The following is a 19,930-nucleotide window of genomic DNA, read 5'->3' on the forward strand; positions in this document are numbered from 1 at the left end:
GCCTCCTCACTCCGTACCCCTGGGGCTCCCAGCAACCCCATTCATCTGCTCAAACTCCCCCCCCGGGGGGGGGACTCTCCACCGCCCCAGCCAGCCCGCAAGCCACCTCCTTGTTTTGGCCTCCCGGGCACCTGGCCAGTTTCCTTGTCCACTCAGCCTCCTCCCGACCAGGGCCCAGCAAACTCCCAGATCATCCCCGGCAGAGCCCTCGCTGCTGCTGCCTCCCTGGGCCTGCAGGCTCCCTGCCTCCACCACACCAGCCCTTCAGTTATGGGCTGTCCAACCACACAGAAATGACCAAACTCCACCTTCGCCTGCCTTTCCTCACCTGCAAAATGGGCCCAACAGTACCCATCTCGTTGCGTTGTTGGCAGAGTTAAGCGTAAAACGGCACACACAGCTCTTCCCGGCTCTGGGCCATGGCAGGCACCCCATCTCCCCTCCCCGTCCAGGGGTTGCGTTTCACCCCCTTGAGGACGTGGCTTTCACTCTTCTCTATCCCCCCCGCCCCTCCAAGTACTGGGCTCAGCGCCGGGCTGAATGTTCCAAACACGCAGCAGCACAGCGGTGAACAAGGACACCTCCAGTGACCATCTTCGGGGCGTGCACAGCGGAGGCACAGGGAGATGGATCAGCCACCACACAGCAAGAGGGTGCTGCCCACCTCGCTACAGTGCCCCTGCCTCTCAGCCCACAGGGCTCCCCTGCCGGGGGCCAGGAAGCTGCCACATACCATGCCGTCCCCTCTCCCCGGGGTAAGTTCGCCCCAGCAGCACCAGATCCTGCTTCCAACATGTGTTTCTGGGGCCCGCTGGTGAATTCATCCCAGTGCCACCTTATGCATCAGTACAAGGTATGGGAGCTCTTCCAGTGGGGAACTTGGCCAGAGGGAGGCCCGGAAGGTGGCAGGGGGAGCAGACTGGCAGAGGGGGCAGCTGTGTGCTGGGAGATGCCAGGGGCATTGTGCTACAACTCGGTCCTCCTCTTGCTCAAGTGCTGCTGTGGAGAACAGCCCGTTGCCCCACAGTCTCCTGGCCCAGACCTAAGCTTGCTCAGAGGGTGATCAAGGCAGTGCCTCCTCCTCCAGGGCGGGGAGGGCCAGGTGCAGAGGCCTGGGGCCTCTCCAGGCTTCCACTCCCTCATCAAGAGGGCGGAAGGGGAAGAGGCGAGGCAGCGTTTTGGCCATGACTCTCTTCCAGGGCCTGACTCTCCAATGTGCTGAGCCCCCTGCAGGGGCCACGCTCCCCACCCCTCGCACCCTGCCAGACTCCAGCTTCCCCAGGCAGATGTGCAGTGGTGCAGTGGGCAAGAGACAGCCCCCGGCCTGTCCTGCAGTGGTGAGGGGGCTCTGCAGGGCTTCTGTTTGTCCAACACTCAGTTCCAGCAGGTCGGAATTCAGGAGGGCAGGAGGGGCTCAAAGTGCACAGAATGTGGACCCGGAGCCCCCACCGCTCCCCTCAGGCAGATGCCTGACCACCCTGGAGGCCCCAGTCCCTCCAGGGGGCTGTCTGGTCCTCGCACAAAACAGCAAGCACTGCCCACTGTCCCCTTTCGCGCAATCCATCCCCAAAGCCCACACAAAGCAGGACAAGCTGGGCGCAGCGCTGGCGCTGGGGTGATGCCCTCCTTGCACACGGCAGCTTTTGCTCTCGATGTCCCCACCCCCAGGGACTCTGCTTCTTGGGGAGGGGGCCTGGGATCCCCCCCTCCGCTGTCACCCTTTGAGAAAGCAACACCAGGTACAGTTTCAGGGTCGGCTGGCTGGATTTCTGCATCTTCAGCTGCTCTTTGCCCTTCAAGATCTGTCCACCCTGGAGGGCGCCAGCGGGGCCAGAGCTGCCCACAAAAAACTGCCCCCCCAAAACTCCCCGCTTACGCGGTGCGGACGCCGCGTGCCACAAGCTGTCCTTGAAGACCCAGTGTGGAAAAGAAAATATAAACACCATCGAGAAGCCGGGAAGGGAAAGTGAACCTTCGAACGGACAGAACGAACGCGGTAATAACGCATCCGTCCTGGCGGCGCACGGTGGGGCGGCCATAGACTCACGCTGAGCCCCCGATTTCCCTGGACGCGCCCCGCGGGTGCCCGCCGAGGGCAGGGTTGGCGCCGGGTGGTCCTTGAGGGCCGGGCGGGGGTCCTCCGAGCGCGCGCTTCCTCCGAGGCCGCGCGCGTCCCGGCTCCCCTCCCCCGCCGCCCGCCACCCGCCACATCTGTTTCCACTCAGGTCCTCCCCCTCCAGGCGCGCGCCTCCCCCTCCCCCGCTCGCGGAGGAGCGAAGACGATTTTTTAAAAACCCGGTCACACACACGCACACGCACACGCACACGCACACCGCTGCTAGGGAGGAGGGGAAGGAGGGAAAAGTGGAAAGGCCCGCGCGCGCTGCCCCGCCCGGCCCCGAAGTTGGCCAAGTTGGCAGCGTCTTACCCGGGGGGACGGCGGCGGCGGCCCCGGGGCGGCCGAGGTGCAGGCCCCCGAGGAGAAGGACGCAGCGCAGCAGGTGACGAGGCCAGGGTGTGGGGGCCGGCCGGCCAGGCCCCATCGCCGCGGCGCGGCACTCAGCGGGCGCGGGGGCCAAGGGCGCAGGGGTGCGGCGCGCGGGAGCAGCCCCGGTGCTAGCTGTGATGACCGCCCGCGAGGGGCTCGCGTCCTCCTCTGGGTCGGGACGAAGTGATGCCTCCAGGGGAGGAGGGGGAGGGAGGAGGCAGGCCGGGCGGAGGGAGGGCGGAGGGAGGAGCGCCGAACCCGGGAGGAGGGTTTGAGGGGCAGAGGGGAAGGGAAGCGGGCAGCGTGGGAGGGGAAGGGGAGGAGGCGCGGGCGGCCTGGGGCTGGGGCCCGGGCTGGAGGGGGAGAAGGGGATGGCGGGAGAGGAGGACCCCCGCGCACGCCCTTGCTCTCCCCGCCTCGCCTTCCCTCTCTGCTCTGAACCGTCCTGGAGCCCCAGACGCTGCGTCACAACTCCCCGGCTGGCGCGGGCGGGGAAGCAACTGCAAAACTTTCCGCAGACTTCACCGCGTGGCGGGACCTGGGCTGCGAGGCCCGGAGGCCGGGGGCGGGGACAGGGGCAAGCGGCTGACCCAGGCGGTCAGACCCGAGCCGCCAGCACTCCCTCCTCCCCCATCTCTCTTCCCTCTGCCAGCGTTTCTGGCCTCCACGCATCCACTACTTCTACTAGGAGGACCCCTCCCCCGATCTGGTAGGGAAGGGGCGGAGCCCAAGGCTTGGCCACCCGGGCGAAGATGGGGGGAGGGGGAGGCAGGGCTCGGGTGCGGAGCGCAAACAAATCCTGCACGTCTTGTTTTAGCATTTGTGTGACCCCTGTGTCAGTGTCCCTGGCACGACAGTGGTGTAGCACTTTGGCTAGCTGGGGCCGCATCCAGAAACCTGGGGAAGATCTGTCCACGGGAAGTCCCGGAAGACCAACATCACTCCCACCAACTGGCCTGCTGGCCAGCAGCACAGGACCAAATGGAAATTTCATAAAAGGGAAGACAATCCAGTTATTCAGTATTATGCAACAGGTCAAGGCGGCGCAGAGCACTGGACTGGGAGTCAGGATGCTGGAGTCAGCCCCACCTCCACCTCAGATTGCCTGAGCAATTTCTGAAAAGCAGTTCTGGGCTCCGAGCAGGACTGAGGCACAGAGTCCTGCACCACAAGGAATCAAGTCAGATACTGAGACTGATACAAAGTTTATTGTTTCCTGTGCAGTCCAGATAGGTACATTTTGGGGAACCAAGTTCCAATGTCTTCCTCCCTACTCCGCCTTGGGTGCCTTGAGTGCATCGTTGTCCGTCTCCGCAGAGGGCGTAGGGGCACAGATGCTCACTCAGCTCTCCCATCTCTGCCAGGCTGAGTCACTGCAATGACCAGGCCCAGGGCTACACCCACTGAAACCCCAAGGGTCCTCCAAAAGGCTGCCCCTCACCACACCCTCGCCCCGAACCCTGGGGAACAGCCAGGCCAACAAAGGCCTGAGGGTCCGGCTCCTCCCGCTGGCTGTAGTCTCATGGCCCCTTCTTGGAGTTCTGCACGGTGGCCTCCCCTCTCCGAATTCTGTTATCGCCAAGGGACCTGGGGCCTCGCCAGCTCCAGCCGAGCTGCTCTGGGTACTCCTTTCTGGGATGGGCTGGAACCCACTTCCCCTGGCTGGACACTGCCAGCGCACGGTAGGGATCCTGGGTCTGCTGCGAGCACACACAGAACGTGAGCTGTTGTTCCTTCACCCACACACTGGGCAAGCACTGACCGCCACCCCGTGCCCGCTGCTGCGGACGCAGAGGTGAGGGAGCACAGCAGCAGCCCAGCACAGTCTGGTTTGGTGGGGAGGAGGCACTTTTTTTTTTTGGGGGGGGGCACTATATTCCAGGCAGGAGACTGGTTAAGGTCTGAGGAGCCAGCTGGGACAGGCGTTTGTTCGTACTTGGAGACTCTGCCATAGTCCCTGCCCAGGGTGAGACTTCCTGCTCCAACACACCAAGCTTCCCGATTGCATTCTGCAGGTTGTCTGGGCCCTGTCCCCGGCCACCATCTGGCTTAGATCTTGAGCTTGCAGGGCACGAGTAGGGCCCAGGCTGGGCAACTGTCCCATGCAGAGTGCAGCCCAGTCCTCCAGGGCCTGACGGCCCTGCTCAGGCCCAGCTGCCTGCAGAATGCGGTCAGAGTCTGCAGGAGGGCCGGGGGCTGAGGACTGGGCTTTCCAGGAACCCAGCACTTCCCAGGAAGGCCCAGCAGCCCTGCGGCCCTGCCTCCCTACTACTCCTGAAGCTCAGTCCAGCACCTTCTCAGGAGGAGCTACTATGTGTCAGCGACAAGGCTGCAGGCTGGGGACTTCATGAGGTCTCTGCCCTGGCCCCAGGGATTTTTGCCAACAGGGTTTTTGCTACAGTGAAATCAATGCTGAGAAATGGCTCTCCTTCAGACATCAAAACCCATTTAATAAGCCGGTGCCGCGGCTCACTAGGCTAATCCTCCGCCTGCAGCGCCGGCACCCCGGGTTCTAGTCCCGGTTGGGGTGCCGGATTCTGTCCCGGTTGCTCCTCTTCCAGGCCAGCTCTCTGCTGTGGCCCAGGAGTGCAGTGGAGGATGGCCCAAGTGTTTGGGCCCTGCACCCGCATGGGAGACCAGGAGGAGGCACCTGGCTCCTGGCTTCGGATCAGCACATCGCAATGGCCGCAACGTGCCGGCCGTAGCGGCCACTTTGGGGGTGAACCAATGGAAAAAGTAAGACCTTTCTCTCTGTCTGTCTCTGTCTAACTCTATCAAAAAACAAACTTCCTTTCTCTCTCTCTGTCTAACTCTATCAAAAAACAAACAAACAAACAAACAAAAAAAACCAACCCATTTAGTGAAAAGAACACAAGCTTGCAGTGAGAGAGGCCTGAGTTAGAATCCTGGTTTCCTCACTAACCAGCTTTATGGCCTTCAGCAGATTACTTGCACTCTCCCTAAGCTTACAATACTACTTAAAATTTATCTGAAAGGCAGGGCTAGCTAGCTAGCTAACTAGCTACATAGGTAGAGAGTGATACCAATCTCCCATCTGCTGGGTTATTCCCCAAATACCTGGACTGGGCCAGGCCAAAGCCAGGAGCCTGGAACCAGATCCCCAGGGACCCACGCACTTGAGCTGCCACCTGCTGCCTCGAGTGCACATCTGCAGGAAGCTGGAATGGAGAGCAGAGGTGGGACTTGAACCCAGACACTCTGATGTGGGATGTGAGTGTCCCGGGGTGTCTCAACTCCTGCACCAAATGCCTGTCCCTCACAATTCTTATTTGCAATTGGGGCAACAATTCCCCCTTGTCCTGAAAATTAAACGCAACTGCAAAGCGCTGGGGCAGTCCTTGATCAGCAGTTGTTCAGGGGATGGAGTTCCCTCCGTGGCCACCAAGACCATCAAGATGTCTCCCTTATCCCTGACCCTGCGCCATGCCTGCCTCTCCCTCCACGCCCCCCACCAACTGCCTGTGAGATCAGCACGGGTCCATCTCATCAGGATCGCAACACTGGTGTTTCGAGTTGCCGGAGCGAACACAACTTCCCCTCATTGTCTGAACAACTCTAAGTGTTCTCTCTGTACAACCTGAAAAGAAAACTAATCCAGGTAGAAACATCTTGATGCTCACTTTGGCTAAGAATCGCAGATCCAACAGCTGCCCGGCACGGGGCTGTGGGATGGTTCTGGCCTGGGGTTCCAAGGTGAGCGGAGTTGGACTGCCATTCCTTAGCCACAGTTCCCTTGTCGGAGTCTCAGGTCCTGCGAGCTACGAGTTGTGGGGTCCTTATTCACGGAGCTCAGCGTTCCTCTCGCACTGGCTGCTTCTTCCCTGGCTCTGGGGCCCAGCAGCCTCTCAGCCAGGCGGCGCCCAGGGGAGCAGAGCAGCCCCAGCAGGCCAGACCTATAACACAAGCTCAGTGAAGGGGAACACAGACGGGAGGCTGGGCGGCAGCAGGCGCCGAGTCCCGGGCGCATTCAGGATGCCGTCTCCCCCACTCAGGGAGGACGGGCAGGGCGGCTTCTCTGGTCCCAGCACTTGAACCTCCGAAGCCAGCACAGGCCAGGTCCTTGCCAGCAGCTTCCTGCGGCGCCCACTGAGCCTGGCCGAGAGGGAGGGCACGTGGAGGCCCTTTGCGGATGCAGAACTACTACTCCATTCTTGGTACCTTAGGCTCCCAGCCCCGCCCCAACAGGCTGGCCAGACCCTCTACAGCCCCCAGCAAGGGGCGGATAGGGAAGACACTGATGTTTGCCAGCTGTTTCTTGAGTGTTGACCGGCATTTTAAAACTGAGGGAAACCAGTAACCGCCACAGTGCCCATGGCAAGCCGGGTTCCCAGGTTAAGTGGGGCTGCTGCCAGGCTCCCGCCTCTCCACCCCCACCCCCTCCTCAGCTCTCACGGGCAGTCTCTCTCGTGCAGCCCCCCCCCCTTCATGGGTGCCGCCCTGATGGAGGCCCAACTGCTTGTCACATGGTGGGTGAAGGAAGGGGGAGGGGAGTGACACTTGAGCTGAGAGTCTCGTGGCCAAGACAGTGTTTGCAAAGGCCTGGAGGAGTGCTGGGGGCATATTTTGCTTCTCTGACACCTTTTGCTTCCCCTCTCCTTCTGTTTAATCCTGCCCGTCCTCCAGGGCGCTCTCTGAAATTCTTAGGGGCATCATCTCACTTTCATGAACTTGCTACTTCCCCACTTCCATGCAGCCACTATGAGCTTCCTTTAGGCAGAGGTCAAGTCAGCATGCTTTTGTGTCTCCCAGATTCTGAACACCTGGGTGATGCCTGAAGACGGGCCAGCCGTGGCTCTGAGTGTGCCTGCTCGCGGGGCAAGCTGTGGACTGTGACCTGAAGGCAGGCCTCACTGAGATCCTGTGCTACTAATCCAGCGCTGCACAGCTCTGGCCAGCATGGCATGGGCAGGGTTCTGAGAGGCAGCAGTGGCTCCTGAAATTCCTTTCTAGGGAGAGGCCTTGGTCCCACTTCCCAGCAGCATGCCTGTCTCTTCAGGCATGGGGCCAGGCTAGGGGACCGTCTGCATCCCTTCAGTCTCCCCAGGGGCCACTGTGACGTGGAGGTGGCAGGGAGCCCCACCCTGTTGTATCCCATCCCCTTCAAGCCTTAGCAGCCACTTCCAGGAAGCCAGGGCACAGCACCCCATTCTTGTTTATCCAACAGGGACTTCACAGCAAGAAGAGGGCCCTAGGCAGGGCAGGGCAGGGTTGTGGCTTCCTGGTCTCTAAGTGAGATGACAGGACCAAATGGTGACGGGAACCTGCATCACTAATAGTCTGTGAGGCCACTCCCCCACTCTCTCACCGACACTCACTTCTGGCCAGGGCTGCTGCCCGTCTGGCTGGGCCTACAAATAGATTCCTTCTTTATTTATTTTATTTATTTATTTATTTATTTTGACAGGCAGAGTGGACAGTGAGAGACAGAGAGAAAGGTCTTCCTTTGCCGTTGGTTCACCCTCCAATGGCCGCCGCGGCCAGCGTGCTGCAGCCGGCGCACCGCGCTGATCCGATGGCAGGAGCCAGGAGCCAGGTGCTTTTCCTGGTCTCCCATGGGGTGCAGGGCCCAAGCACCTGGGCCATCCTCCACTGCACTCCCTGGCCACAGCAGAGAGCTGGCCTGGAAGAGGGGCAACCGGGACAGAATCTGGCGCCCGGACCGGGACTAGAACCCGGTGTGCAGGCGCCGCTAGGCGGAGGATTAGCCTAGTGAGCCGCGGCGCCAGCTCCTTTATTTATTTTCATCTACTTCAAAGGTACACAGACAGACAGGTCTTCCATCTGTTGGTTCACTCCCCAAATGCCCACAACCACCAGGGCAGGCCAGGCCAGGCGGGGCCAAAACCAGAGTCTAGAAGTACAGGAACCCAGGAACCATGGCCTGCTGGCTCCCTGGGTGCATCAGCACGAAGCTGGGTAAGAAGCGGAGCAGCCGGCACTCGACATGGGATGCAGGTGTCCCAAGTGGAGGCTTAACCTCCTGTGCCCCAATGCTCACCCTTCCAACATATCTAAGGGTTGCCAACCATGGAGGGGAGGGGCAGGGGACCTGGCTTAGAGCAGACCTGCCTCTAGCTGGGAGCCCGAGTGCTCCATTCACCTCCGGCAGCCTTTGCCCAGATGGGACTCAGAGAGGCGACCTCCCACACGTTTCAGTCGCTGCTGCTCCACCCACTGCCAGTCACCAAGCCTCTCTGGGCCTCAGTTTCCTCATCTGTACACAGCCGGCTGCTCCCACCTTGCCCAAGCCTAGGCTGTCAAGGAGCACAGCTGAGGAGCTTCTTTGCAAAGCAGAGGTGCTGGAGTCCCTGGCCTGCGTTGCTCTGCAGCTCCCAAGTTGCAGGCGGCTCCCTGAGGCAACAAGGCTGAGGCCTGCCCAGGACCAGCCAGCCAGCTGCTCCCGGACCCTCACCAGGGTCTGGGCCCAGCTCCTCGCACATACACACCCTCTGGCCGACTCCGGCCCGCCTTGGGTCCCTGCTGGCTGCCAGCACCATGGTGCTCTTGTGTTCCTGCCCCGACCAGGTCCCGGACCTGCTCCTTCCTGTTTTCTCAGCCTCTGGAGGTTCCCCCAACCCCAACCCACCCACAGAGCTCAATGCGGCTTCTTCCTCCATAGCCCTCCTCTTCTCGTGCAAGCTCTCTATCCCTCCTGACTCCCCACCAAAGAGCTACAGCCCTGCCCATCCCTCCGCCCCTGATCCAGGCTGCCTCGCCAGCTCCTGCAGCCTGGACCCCTCAAGGACCAGGAAAATGATATAAAATAATTCACAGCAAGAGCACCGAGAAGACCAAGGGTGAGTAGCTCTGCCCAAAGGATGAATGACTCCTGAGTGTTCTGTTAGGTGGCTGATAAAGGACATGTTGACAGGGCCCCAGAACTTGTGCAACCAGTCCTAGGAGAGCCCAGAGTGCCAGGTTTTTATTCTAACCACAGGAATAGAGCAGGAGTCCTCTCCGTCTTCTGGCTGGGAGAGTTCAGAAAAGGCCTGGCAGCCACCCTCTCTGACAACCCCACCCCGACCACAGGAGCAGACAGGAAGTCAGTGGGACTGGCAACCTTCAGCGTTCATCCCGCCTGGGTGTCAGAGCCTACAGCTGTGCTCTCCAACGTGAGCCTGGATCAGCAGCCCCTCGAGGGTAAATGCCCCCTTGATTTCAGATCAGTGAGTATGCAGGGGGCCCAAGACCCAGCGTTTCGTGCAAGTGCCTCGGGGATACCGATGCTGCTGGCTCCAGAAGCAGCCTTGGAGCCAGAGGCCCGCCTACAGCACCGGCATCCCATATAGGTGCCAGTTCAAGTCCCAGCTGTTTCACTTCCAATCCAGCTCCCTGCTAGCACGCCTGGGAAAGCAGTGGAGGATGGCCAAAGTGTTTAGGCCCCTGCACCCAGATGGGAGACCTGGAAGATGATCCTGGCTCCTGGCTTCAGATCGTCTCAGCTCTGGCCACTGTGGCCATTTGAGGAGTGAACCAGTATATGGAAGACCCCTCTCTCTCTCTATCTCTAACTCTTTCAAATATATAAAATAAAGCTAAAAAAAAAAAAAAAGGAAAAGAAAAGAAAAAAAGAAGAGACCCGCTGTTTCCAAGAAAGGAACTGGTACTGAACTCCAGCTAGAGGGGCAGTCTCTAGAAATGACTGCATCTTGTAATCACTTTTAAACCACCTTTTCTGATTATCCTTGTGTGCCAGGTCTTTATACCTCCTCTCTACCTGAGGCCTGCAGAGAGGTAGGATTTGAACCCAGACCTAACGTTAAAGCCTAAGCTTGACCTCCATGTGAGTCTGCCTTACGAAAGCCGAGGCATGGGGGATGGAGTAAGGGGCGAAGGAAGGATGCTCAAGAAGGCAGGGATCAAGTCAGCTGTGTTTCAAGAGAGCAGTTTCTAGATTAAGAAACACAAGAGTTCTTTGACTGCTCATCTGCTCAGCTGGAAGGAAAGACGCAGCCCCTCTAATGAGAGCTGTCGTGCCAGGTCAGCTAGCCTGAGGCACACAGCTCTGCCAGATGACTGTCCCTTTACGGTTGCCCATCTCACAGGGAATGAGCCCGATCCCTTTCCCTCAGACCGCAGCACTCACAACCCCACCTGGAGTCCTGTGGCCTCACTTCCAGTTGTGAGGTGACAGCTGGGCCTTCCCCACCTGCTCACTGCTGTATCCCCACCCACAAGCACAGTTCTAGCCACACTCTGCTAGGACCCTGGCTGAAGCTGGAGGACTAGAGTAAAATCAAGAGGCTGGGAAGTTCACTTCTTAGAACTTATTTTAATACCCTTCCTCCCGCCCCCCTCTCCACGAGGAAAGGTCAAAACAATCTGGCTGGGTTTAATTACAAATTAATCCATTTTTTTTTTTTTTTTGACCAATGTGTAAAGTAAACCAACTTTGTGGTAACAAGCGACTATGCTTGGAAAAAGTGAAACCCGTGTTAGCAAAATACGTCCTGGAAGAACCCCACGTAGTGATTTCACTGGCTTCTTCAAAGAACGGAAAAGGTCAACACTCTGTGCTTTCTGGGACGTGTTCATGAGGTGAAAGGAGTCTTGCCTGGACTCAGCCACACCCACCCAGCCCCAAACAACGCATAGGCAGGATGAGCAGAAAAGGTAATGACAAGATCCTGCCCCCTCACTTACAAGCCCATGGGGAAAAGGAGGCAGGAAGCCAGGGAGCAGGCTTAAAGATGCAGTAGTCTTTCAACATTAAAAAAAAGTTAAAAAAAAAATAGCAACTGCAAGATCACTGGAGATGAAGAAAAAAAGAACAGAATCCAATTATCTTGACTAAGTTTGAACATGGGCTACGCTTTGGCCAAGTCTTCACAAATGTAGACACAATTCCTTCTGCACTTTGCACGGCCTGAGACCCTGCTGACCGCTCTGCTTAGCAGCCGGAGAGCAGGCTAAAAAAAGCAGCACACCCATATTTACACACGCACATCTGATGCGAATGTGTGTACACGCATGTCTGCGGACGTATGTGTTTGAGTGAAAGTGCTGTGAGGAAGCTGGGGGCGCCAAGGCCTCTGAGGCTCACTCCCTTCCGTTCAGAGCTCCACATCACAGTCCCCACGCCCACGAGCTTCTGTCCATTTGGGAACACTCCAAAGATCTCCTCGGTAGGTTCACAAAACAGACAAAGCTCCTAGAAAACATGTGAGCAGTGACATTTTTCACAGTAGAGCCAAGAATTGTGATTTCTCCGTCCTTCCTGACTCCCTCTCCTACCCAGAGGAGTCGCAGGCTCAAGCACTACATCTTTAAATATTTCTGGCCAAGCCCTCTTGCCACATATGTCAGTAACATTCCAAGCTGGCTACCACATGTGCAGGCTCTGGCCTCCTTCCCTTTCTACTGTCGAATGCTCTGCTGTTTCAAGGGCATGGCGGGGCCATGCAGCTCCCATCTCAGCTCCATCTTTGCTCATACATCTCAGAAACAGCCAAATTTAAAAAAAGAAAAGTTAATTCCAAAAGAAGGTCCACAGCTGAAATACCTATTTCCCTTGACATTATTTTTTTAAAATCCACTTAATGAATCTATTAATGTGGGTTAGACAAAGTGTGTGTGTATATATATACACCCACACCCACACGAGCACACACCCACAAAACTGAGAGGACTGAGGGAAGGTTGCTTTCTGCCAAAGGAGCTAACAAGAGGAAAGCTTATGTGCTGATCAAGTTTTAATAATGTGGTTAACAAGAAATGGACACCATTTAGCAAGCACGCAAAGACGGGGAAGGAGCTACTGATTCCTGGAGCAGCTGGCTCCGGGCCCATTCTCTGCCTACCTCTGAACAGCTTTGACAGTTACTACATTCAGAGAATCCAAGAGGACTGCATGGACAGATGAACCTTTATTTAAAAAAATAGCACTTCAAATAAATTAAAGGGACAACCGTCAAGTGTTCAAATTGTGAAGAAATAGTTGAAAACCTAGAGAGACTCCAAGCTGCAGTCTTCTAACCTCATTCTTTGTCCAATGGCAAAAACCCACGCATCTCAGTCCTCCCACTCAATTCTTTCCCTACGGAGATGAGGGAAGCAACTGCAAACGGAGACCAGACGGAGGAAAAGCTGCATCTGATTGGAATGAACGTTGCCACGAACTGGCGAATACGGGGTTCACTTTATGACCAAATGTATTCTTTCAAAAATAAAAATGGGGGGAGGGGAAGGAAGCTGCATGTTTTTAAAAATTGAAATTATTTAGGGATAAAACACTAACTCTAGTGCCTTTAACGGGCAATAGCAACTTTTTTCCTCCAAAGTCAAACACCATCCCCAGCTGAGCCTTTGTGCTACCAGCTTTTCAGGAGATGTCACCTAAACTTTATTAAAGAAAAGAACAAGTTTAAATATAGACACTGGACTAGCCCAGTCTGTATTTTCAAGTCCACATTCTTCATCTGAAGCATTGCATCAGGGACCCCCCTGAGTCTGTATGTTTTCAAGTTCACAGTACGTGGAACCAGTTTTTCTTTTTAATTTTTTCCTCACTCAGAGCAGCCACACACAGTGGCCGTTGACGCCGGAACCTTGGGCGGGGCCTTTTCCTACGAGGCCTGGCCAGAGCTGCCCAAGGTTTCTCCTCAATGAGAATCGATGCTGTCATGCTCTATGGATGGGAAAAAAGCAAGAAAGTAAAAGCACCTGGTACAGGTTTCATGAGATCCATTCGGATTCGCTATGTTCCAAACCCGCTGCTGAATGCCGCTTGTCCACTTTGTGTGTTGAACAGTTTATGGCCTTGGAGTCGGTCTCAATTTGAAGAACTATTATTGGATGCCCCAGAGGTTGACGCAATAGCAGCTCCAGCAGGGCTACTTGTGGAGACCGACTTCCGGATGTGAGGCAGCAAGTAGGGGTCACAGGCCAGCTGCTGGACATCGATACGGTCCTCTTTTCGGTAGGCCAAGCATCGTCGAATAAATGCCTGCGAAGAAAGTTTCTTTAAGAAGGTTGGAGCAGACAATCCCGGCAATGGAGTAGGAACCCCAGTGCTCCGGGTCAGCTGCCAGCGCCCAGAGCAAACGCTTCCTGAAAGGAGGCACTTGAGGTCCTTCCTGCAAACACCAGGCAGACCCAAAGGTCAGGGAAGAGAAGCCACTCGAGCCTCACACAGCACCCGAGGGAGCCCGCCGTGCTGCAAACGGCTCCTACCCTGTTCCTGGTAAAAGGGGTGCAGCCATTCCTCAGAGGGCATGGCCTCTGAATGTTCCTGCCCCACAACCACAAACCCAACAGCAAATCCTCCTGGCCTTGGGAGGCCTGGGTGGAACAGCCTAACTCCCTCACTCTGCACTGACAAGCCACATGCCCAGGTGAACTTGCCGAGGACGTGGCCAGTCTACACGCAGTGGAAGGAGAGCACAGTGATCAACACTGCCACGTGCCACAGGCAGTGGTCTGCTTTCCGCGCAGACTTCATTCTTCCCTGAGAGGTCAGGAAGGGAATGGTCAGGCACACAGCCTAGCAGAAGGCAGACCTGTACTGGACTTGCATCCCCAAGAGGGACGCAGCCTTGAAAAGACTTCGGGTGGGGTTTGATACGGAGTTCAACTGCATGACTGCCTCAGAGGTTTCGTTTGCACCGGATATGAAAAACTAGACAGTTTTAGTTTCCACAGCCCTTAAGATAAAGGTCCTCACACAGATTCATTCTCTTTTCCTGCTTGTCTCCTTGCTTTTAAATTACATAGGTCTATGTATCCAAGTTTTGAGATGTAATTGTTTTTTTTTTGTTTTTTTTTTTTTTTTTGACAGGCAGAGTGGACACTGAGAGAGAGAGACAGAGAGAAAGGTCTTCCTTTGCCGTTGGTTCACCCTCCAATGGCTGCCATGCACCACGCTGATCTGATGGCAGGAGCCAGGTGCTTCTCCTGGTCTCCCATGGGGTGCAGGGCCCAAGCACTTGGGCCATCCTCCACTGCACTCCCTGGCCACAGCAGAGAGCTAGCCTGGAAGAGGGGCAACCGGGACAGAATCTGGCGCCCCGACCGGGACTAGAACCCGGTGTGCCGGCGCCGCTAGGCGGAGGATTAGCCTAGTGAGCCGCGGCGCCGGCCGAGATGTAATTGTTTTAAACAAATGAAACCATTAAAAAAAATCTAAACATTATCACCACCAAAAGCCCACATTTTACATGAGGATGACTCTGGGGTGCCCATGCACGTTCACTGATGATTCTAGCAAATCTAGACTCTGCTCTGAGATATGGATGAGGGACACTGTGCATGGGACAGGGTGGATGGTGTATGAGAACTCTGAACTTCCCACTCAGGTTTGCCATGGATCTAAAAGTGCCCAGAAAGTATAGTTGAATTAAAATAAAGTTTAGAACATAAAACAAGTTATCGATTTTCTCTTTTTTGTCTATTTAGTTAAAAAAAAAAACATGAATGTATAATACTAATCCTGGTTTTTTCAAAATCAAAGACAATTAGGTACTTGCTGGATTAAACCATTTGGAGGGGCTGGCGCTGTGGCATAGCAGGTAAAGCCGCTGCCTAAAGTGCTGGCATCCCATATGGGTGCCAGTTCGAGACCTGGCTGCTCCACCTCTGATCCAGCTCTCTGCTATAGCCTGGACAAGCAGTAGAAGATGGCCCAAGTCCTTGGGCCCCTGCACCCATGTAGGAGACCCAGAGGAAGCTCCTGGCTCCTGGCTTCGAATTGGCGCAGCTCTGGCTGTTGTGGCCAATTTGGGTGTGAACCAACAGAGGGAAGACCTCTCTCTCTCTGTAACTCTTGACTTTCAAATAAATAAATCTCTTAAAAAAAAAACAACAACAAAAAAACATTTGGAAGATAAAAAACAGGTTCACAGAAATGAGTGTAATGACGCTTCGCCTTTTAAATTGGAGTTAAACAGGTTATCTAGTGTTGGATACTGGTCAAATAAACTTCTTTTACCTTGAGTTTTCTGTCTACATAGCTGTAAGTACAGGTTCTTAAAACAGTAGTCAATCAAATCACACAGTTAACTGTGTTGATTAAAACCTTCAACTACTTTCCATTCCATTCACAACTGCTTCTCCTACCATTCTGCCCCTGCTCTGGCTACTTGGCTCATTGTCACACCTGACCTATGATCACTTCTCTCTGCTCAGAACATTTTTCTCCCAAATCTACACAACACTCAAAACATCTGCTCAAAATGCCATCTCATCAGGGCTTCCCCTACACACATGATCAGAAGAAAATGGTTTCCGGGGCAGATGCTATGTCATAGCAGATAAAGCTGCCACCTGCAGTGCCAGCATCCCATATGGGCGCTGGTTTGAGTCCCGGATGCTCCACTTCTGATCCAGCTCTCTGCTATGGCCTGGGGAAGCAGTAGAAGATGGCCCAAGTCCTTGGGCCCTTGCACCCGTGTGGGAGACCCAGATGAATCTCCTGGCTCCTGGATTCAGATCAGATCAGCTCAGCTCTGGCCATTGCAACCATTTGGGAAGCGAACCAGTAGATGGAGGACACCTCCCCGCCCCCGCTTCTCCTTCTCTCTCTTTAACTCTTTCAAATAAATAAATAAATCTTTTTAAAAAGAAAAAAAAGGGGGGTTTCCGTATCCCAAACCTGATTCATATTTACTTTCTTCATAATATTTATCACCATCTGAAATATGTCCATTTTTAAATTTTTTTTATTTTTATTTTATTTATTCTTTTTTTGACAGGCAGAGTGGACACTGAGAGAGAGAGACAGAGAGAAAGGTCTTCCTTTGCCGTTGGTTCACCCTCCAATGGCCGCCGTGGCCAGCGTGCTGCGGCCGGCGCACCGCGCTGATCCGATGGCAGGAGCCAGGAGCCAGGTGCTTTTCCTGGTCTCCCATGGGGTGCAGGGCCCAAGCACCTGGGCCATCCTCCACTGCACTCCCTGGCCACAGCAGAGAGCTGGCCTGAGAGGGGCAACTGGGACAGAATCCGGCGCCCCGACCGGGACTAGAACCCGGTGTGCCGGCGCCGCTAGGCAGAGGATTAGCCTAGTGAGCCGCAGCGCCGGCCTCATTTTTAAATTTTAATGTTTGTTCTCACCTAGTGGAATGTAATCTGCTTAAAGGCAGGAGCCTTGTCTGTGGAGTTTATTGCTACATATTCGGTTCCATCTCCACTACTCTGAACGGTGTGTAGTGATTAACAGACACTCAATAAATGCCTGCTGTGGGAGTGGGAGGAGAGGCAGAAGATGGTATAGTGGTGGTAGAAATACATACTTATGAGGAGGAAGATGAGGGAAGTTAGGGACAATGAGTGGAAGTATTTGGCAGTATTTCTGTATCTTCAGTATCTACCATTTCACTAGTTAATGACTGAACACCACAATTTTACCAAAGTGCTGTGAAGAAAACAGTCTTGAAAGATCTGACAGATGTGGAGAATTAAACATCAGGCAACCTGCGCATGCCCTTCCTGTCAACTCTGACTGGCTGCTGTAGCATCAGGACTACAGGACCTGCAGCAGGTGACACCGACCACTGAATCTCACAGCCACCGTTTAAGGAAGGTTTTTGTCTGTTTTGTGGATAAGGAAAAGCAAGCCAGAAGATTTCAGTAAACTTGCCCAAAGCTACACAGCTACTGCTTGTGGAGCTGACACCAAAATTAGGCCTATCAGGTTTCAAAGCTGAGTCTCTCTCCAGCCTTCTCCCAGAAGTCAGGAAACCTACATTTATTTACCCTAGGAATGTATTACAGGACTTCTCTCCTGCAGATGGAATGTCTCAGGGGATGGGGGCAGTGAGCTAGCAGTCAGCAATTATAAACACCTACATGTTCATTCTCAACATGTCACAGGCCAACTAACTCACTTTGAAAAGAGACTGTTTCTGAATCCATTGCACATAGGTGCACTGTGAGGGAGGAGCAGAGACCTGGCACTAATGCAGTGGATCACACTTGCAGCTGCTCACTGTGACATGAAAAATGCGCAATGCCCACAGCACCCAGGGGAACTGGCCAGCACCCCCAAGCAGAACTAGTTGATACATAAGGAGAGATAAGCGACAGGAAATACAGACTATAAAAGTTACTGTAACCTTGCTTTGCACATGCACCTAAAGTGACTGTTTACAGCTTCCTTTCTCTGCCTCTTGTTCTGGGTTTGCGCTGTGGAGTACAAGGGAATTTCAAAAAGTTTATGGAAGATGGAAATAAAAGATAAATTTTGATGCCCCCAAATTTTGAAATCCACACATACAGCATCTTCAAAAAAGTTCTTGTAAAGTGTGTATTTTTTTAAAAAGATTTATTTATTTATTTGAAAGGCAGAACTACAGAGATGCAGAAACAGAGAGGTCTTCCGTTCACTGGTTAATTCCCTAGATGGCCACAACAGCCACAGCTGTGCCAATCTGAAGCCAGGAGCTTCTTCCCAGTTTCCCATGCAGGTGCAGGGGCCCAAGTGCTTGAATCATCTTCTACTGCTTTCCCAGGCCACAGCAGAGAGCTGGATGGGAACTGAAGCAGTTGGGACCCGAACCGGCGCCCATATGGGATGCCGGCACTGCAGGCTGTGGCTTTACTCACTACGCCACAGCACCAGCTCTATAAAGATTTTTTTTGGAAAAAAAAAAATTTTTTTTATGGAAAAATTTATGAAGAAACTACATGCATGAATTTCAGGATTTTTGGTACCAAAATAAACACCTTTTAATTCCATTTTCCAGGTATTTCAGTATTGGCTTCACTAACTGCCACAAAATTTACTGTTTACAGGGACTGCCCCTGTGGTATAGAGCAGGCAAAGCTGCTGCCTGTGGTGTTGGCACCCCATATGGGTGCCATTTGAGATCTGGCTGCTCCACTTCCAATCCAGCTCTCTGTTATGGCCTGGGAAAGCAGAAGAAGATGGTCCAAGTCCTTGGGTCCCTGCACCTGCGCGAGAGACCTGGAAGAAGCTCCTAGCTCTGGCTGTTGCAGCCATTTCAGGAGTGAACCAGTGGATGGAAGACCTCTCTCTCTCAATGCCTCTGCCTCTGTAACTCTGCCTTTCAAATAAATAACTAAATCTTAAAAAAAAAAAAAAAAAAAAAAAAACACAACACAACAACAACACACAACTGTTTCCAGCTCTCCAAACTGACCACAACCCCAAACAGGGATGATCCCGGATATCCTCCATACTGCCCACAACACCTGGTAGATCTGCTGAAGATGCTCTTCCCTTCCCCGCCCTGACTAGGGGAGCCTTTGTGGATTAAAACAACCAACTGTCAACATTCTCTTCATTTGGAATCAAAGATGAGGTAGGCAGTGTGTCAGCAATAGTCTTCTGTTTGTGTTCTTAAGGATAATAATTTCTGCTTAATGTTTTTACTCTGAATTTCATATCAAATAATCCATCCACTATTATCCAAAGTAATACGGAAAGTCAAGTAGTCGTTTCTGCTAGCCACTGGGTCAAAGCTTACCTTTGCTTCAGGTGTTACTACTGGCTTTGGCGGGAACTGCACTTCAGTAGCTTTAAGAATAGTATTCTCTTGTAGAATGTCTTGTTGGGACTGGTTATGGCCAAAAGGCTGTCATGTAAACACAAAACAAACAAATGAACAAAGGTGGGTTTCTGGTTAAAATTAGAGAGAACACAATTTAATATCATAGGGAAAGAAAAGAAGACCTCTCCTACTAAGAATTGCTCAAAGTCCAACTTCAAGGTCAAGGCAGAGATGAGAGCAGAAGCAGCACCTCCTATATGTTAACACCCCTGAGAGCTTTGCTTACAGCTAAGGAAAGAGAGACTCAGAGTAGGAACTCACAACTACTTTTACTCTGAGTGGCACCTGTAGACTTAAGCACTACAGACATGTGCCATTGGCCACTCAAGATCCAGACAAAAAAGACAGAAAAGGAAGCAACAGTGAGAAGGGTTAACGTGAAAGTGGTAACCAAGACAAAAACTGGGATCACTTAGTGACTTCACCTGTGCCCCAGGTTGTCATTCTGTACTATGAGGGTATTTCAAAGAGTTTACAGAACAATGGAATTAAAAGATACATTTATTTTGGTGCCACAGATTTCTGAAATTCACGCACACACAAGGTTTTCACAAAGTTCACAGAAAATGAGCAGTATGAAGAATCTATGCATGGTTTTCAAAATCTTTTGGCAACAAAATAAACTCATCTTTTAATCTCATTTCCCCATAACTTTCTAAAGTACATTTGTAAACTCTTAAAAATTAAGCTCAAGCTTACTGTCACCTCTAACATTGTTTCTACTAAGAGACTGCAAACAATCCTTTTTAGATATCTTCTACCACTATTATCAGCTGCAATTCAACATTATCAGACAGCATAAACAATAATTAAGCACCACTAGTTCTGAATGGTTTCCCTGTTTTGGAGAGGTAGGCTACAGACAGACATACCAAAGAGAACTTGAAGAGGAAGCTGTAATCTGAATTAAGAGCTT

The 19,930-nt window shown here is 53.4% G+C and overlaps 2 protein-coding genes across 14 annotated transcripts in view; both read right to left on the bottom strand.

The window, feature by feature from the left end:
• Positions 1-2,673, bottom strand: part of MRC2 (mannose receptor C-type 2) — a 48,771-nt gene extending 46,098 nt beyond the window's left edge. For all 3 annotated transcript variants that reach the window (XM_051825102.3, XM_051825101.3, XM_089316850.1), the window contains exon 1: positions 2,429-2,673. In XM_051825102.3, the coding sequence (XP_051681062.3) occupies positions 2,429-2,543 (115 nt within the window). In that variant the 5' untranslated portion in view covers positions 2,544-2,673. The remainder of the gene's footprint in view (positions 1-2,428) is intronic.
• A 9,683-nt stretch (positions 2,674-12,356) lies between these two features.
• TLK2 (tousled like kinase 2) overlaps positions 12,357-19,930 on the bottom strand; it is a 133,133-nt gene continuing 125,559 nt past the window's right edge. For all 11 annotated transcript variants that reach the window (XM_070060509.2, XM_008271670.5, XM_008271671.5 and 8 more), the window contains 2 exons: positions 18,931-19,038; positions 12,357-13,454 (listed from right to left, as the gene is read on the bottom strand). In XM_070060509.2, coding sequence (XP_069916610.2) covers positions 13,281-13,454; positions 18,931-19,038 — 282 coding nt within the window. In that variant the 3' untranslated portion in view covers positions 12,357-13,280. The remainder of the gene's footprint in view (positions 13,455-18,930; positions 19,039-19,930) is intronic.

Source organism: Oryctolagus cuniculus, chromosome 17 (assembly GCF_051225735.1).
Source record: "Oryctolagus cuniculus isolate XC-2025 breed Fujian yellow rabbit chromosome 17, ASM5122573v1, whole genome shotgun sequence".
Classification (NCBI taxonomy): domain Eukaryota; kingdom Metazoa; phylum Chordata; class Mammalia; order Lagomorpha; family Leporidae; genus Oryctolagus; species Oryctolagus cuniculus.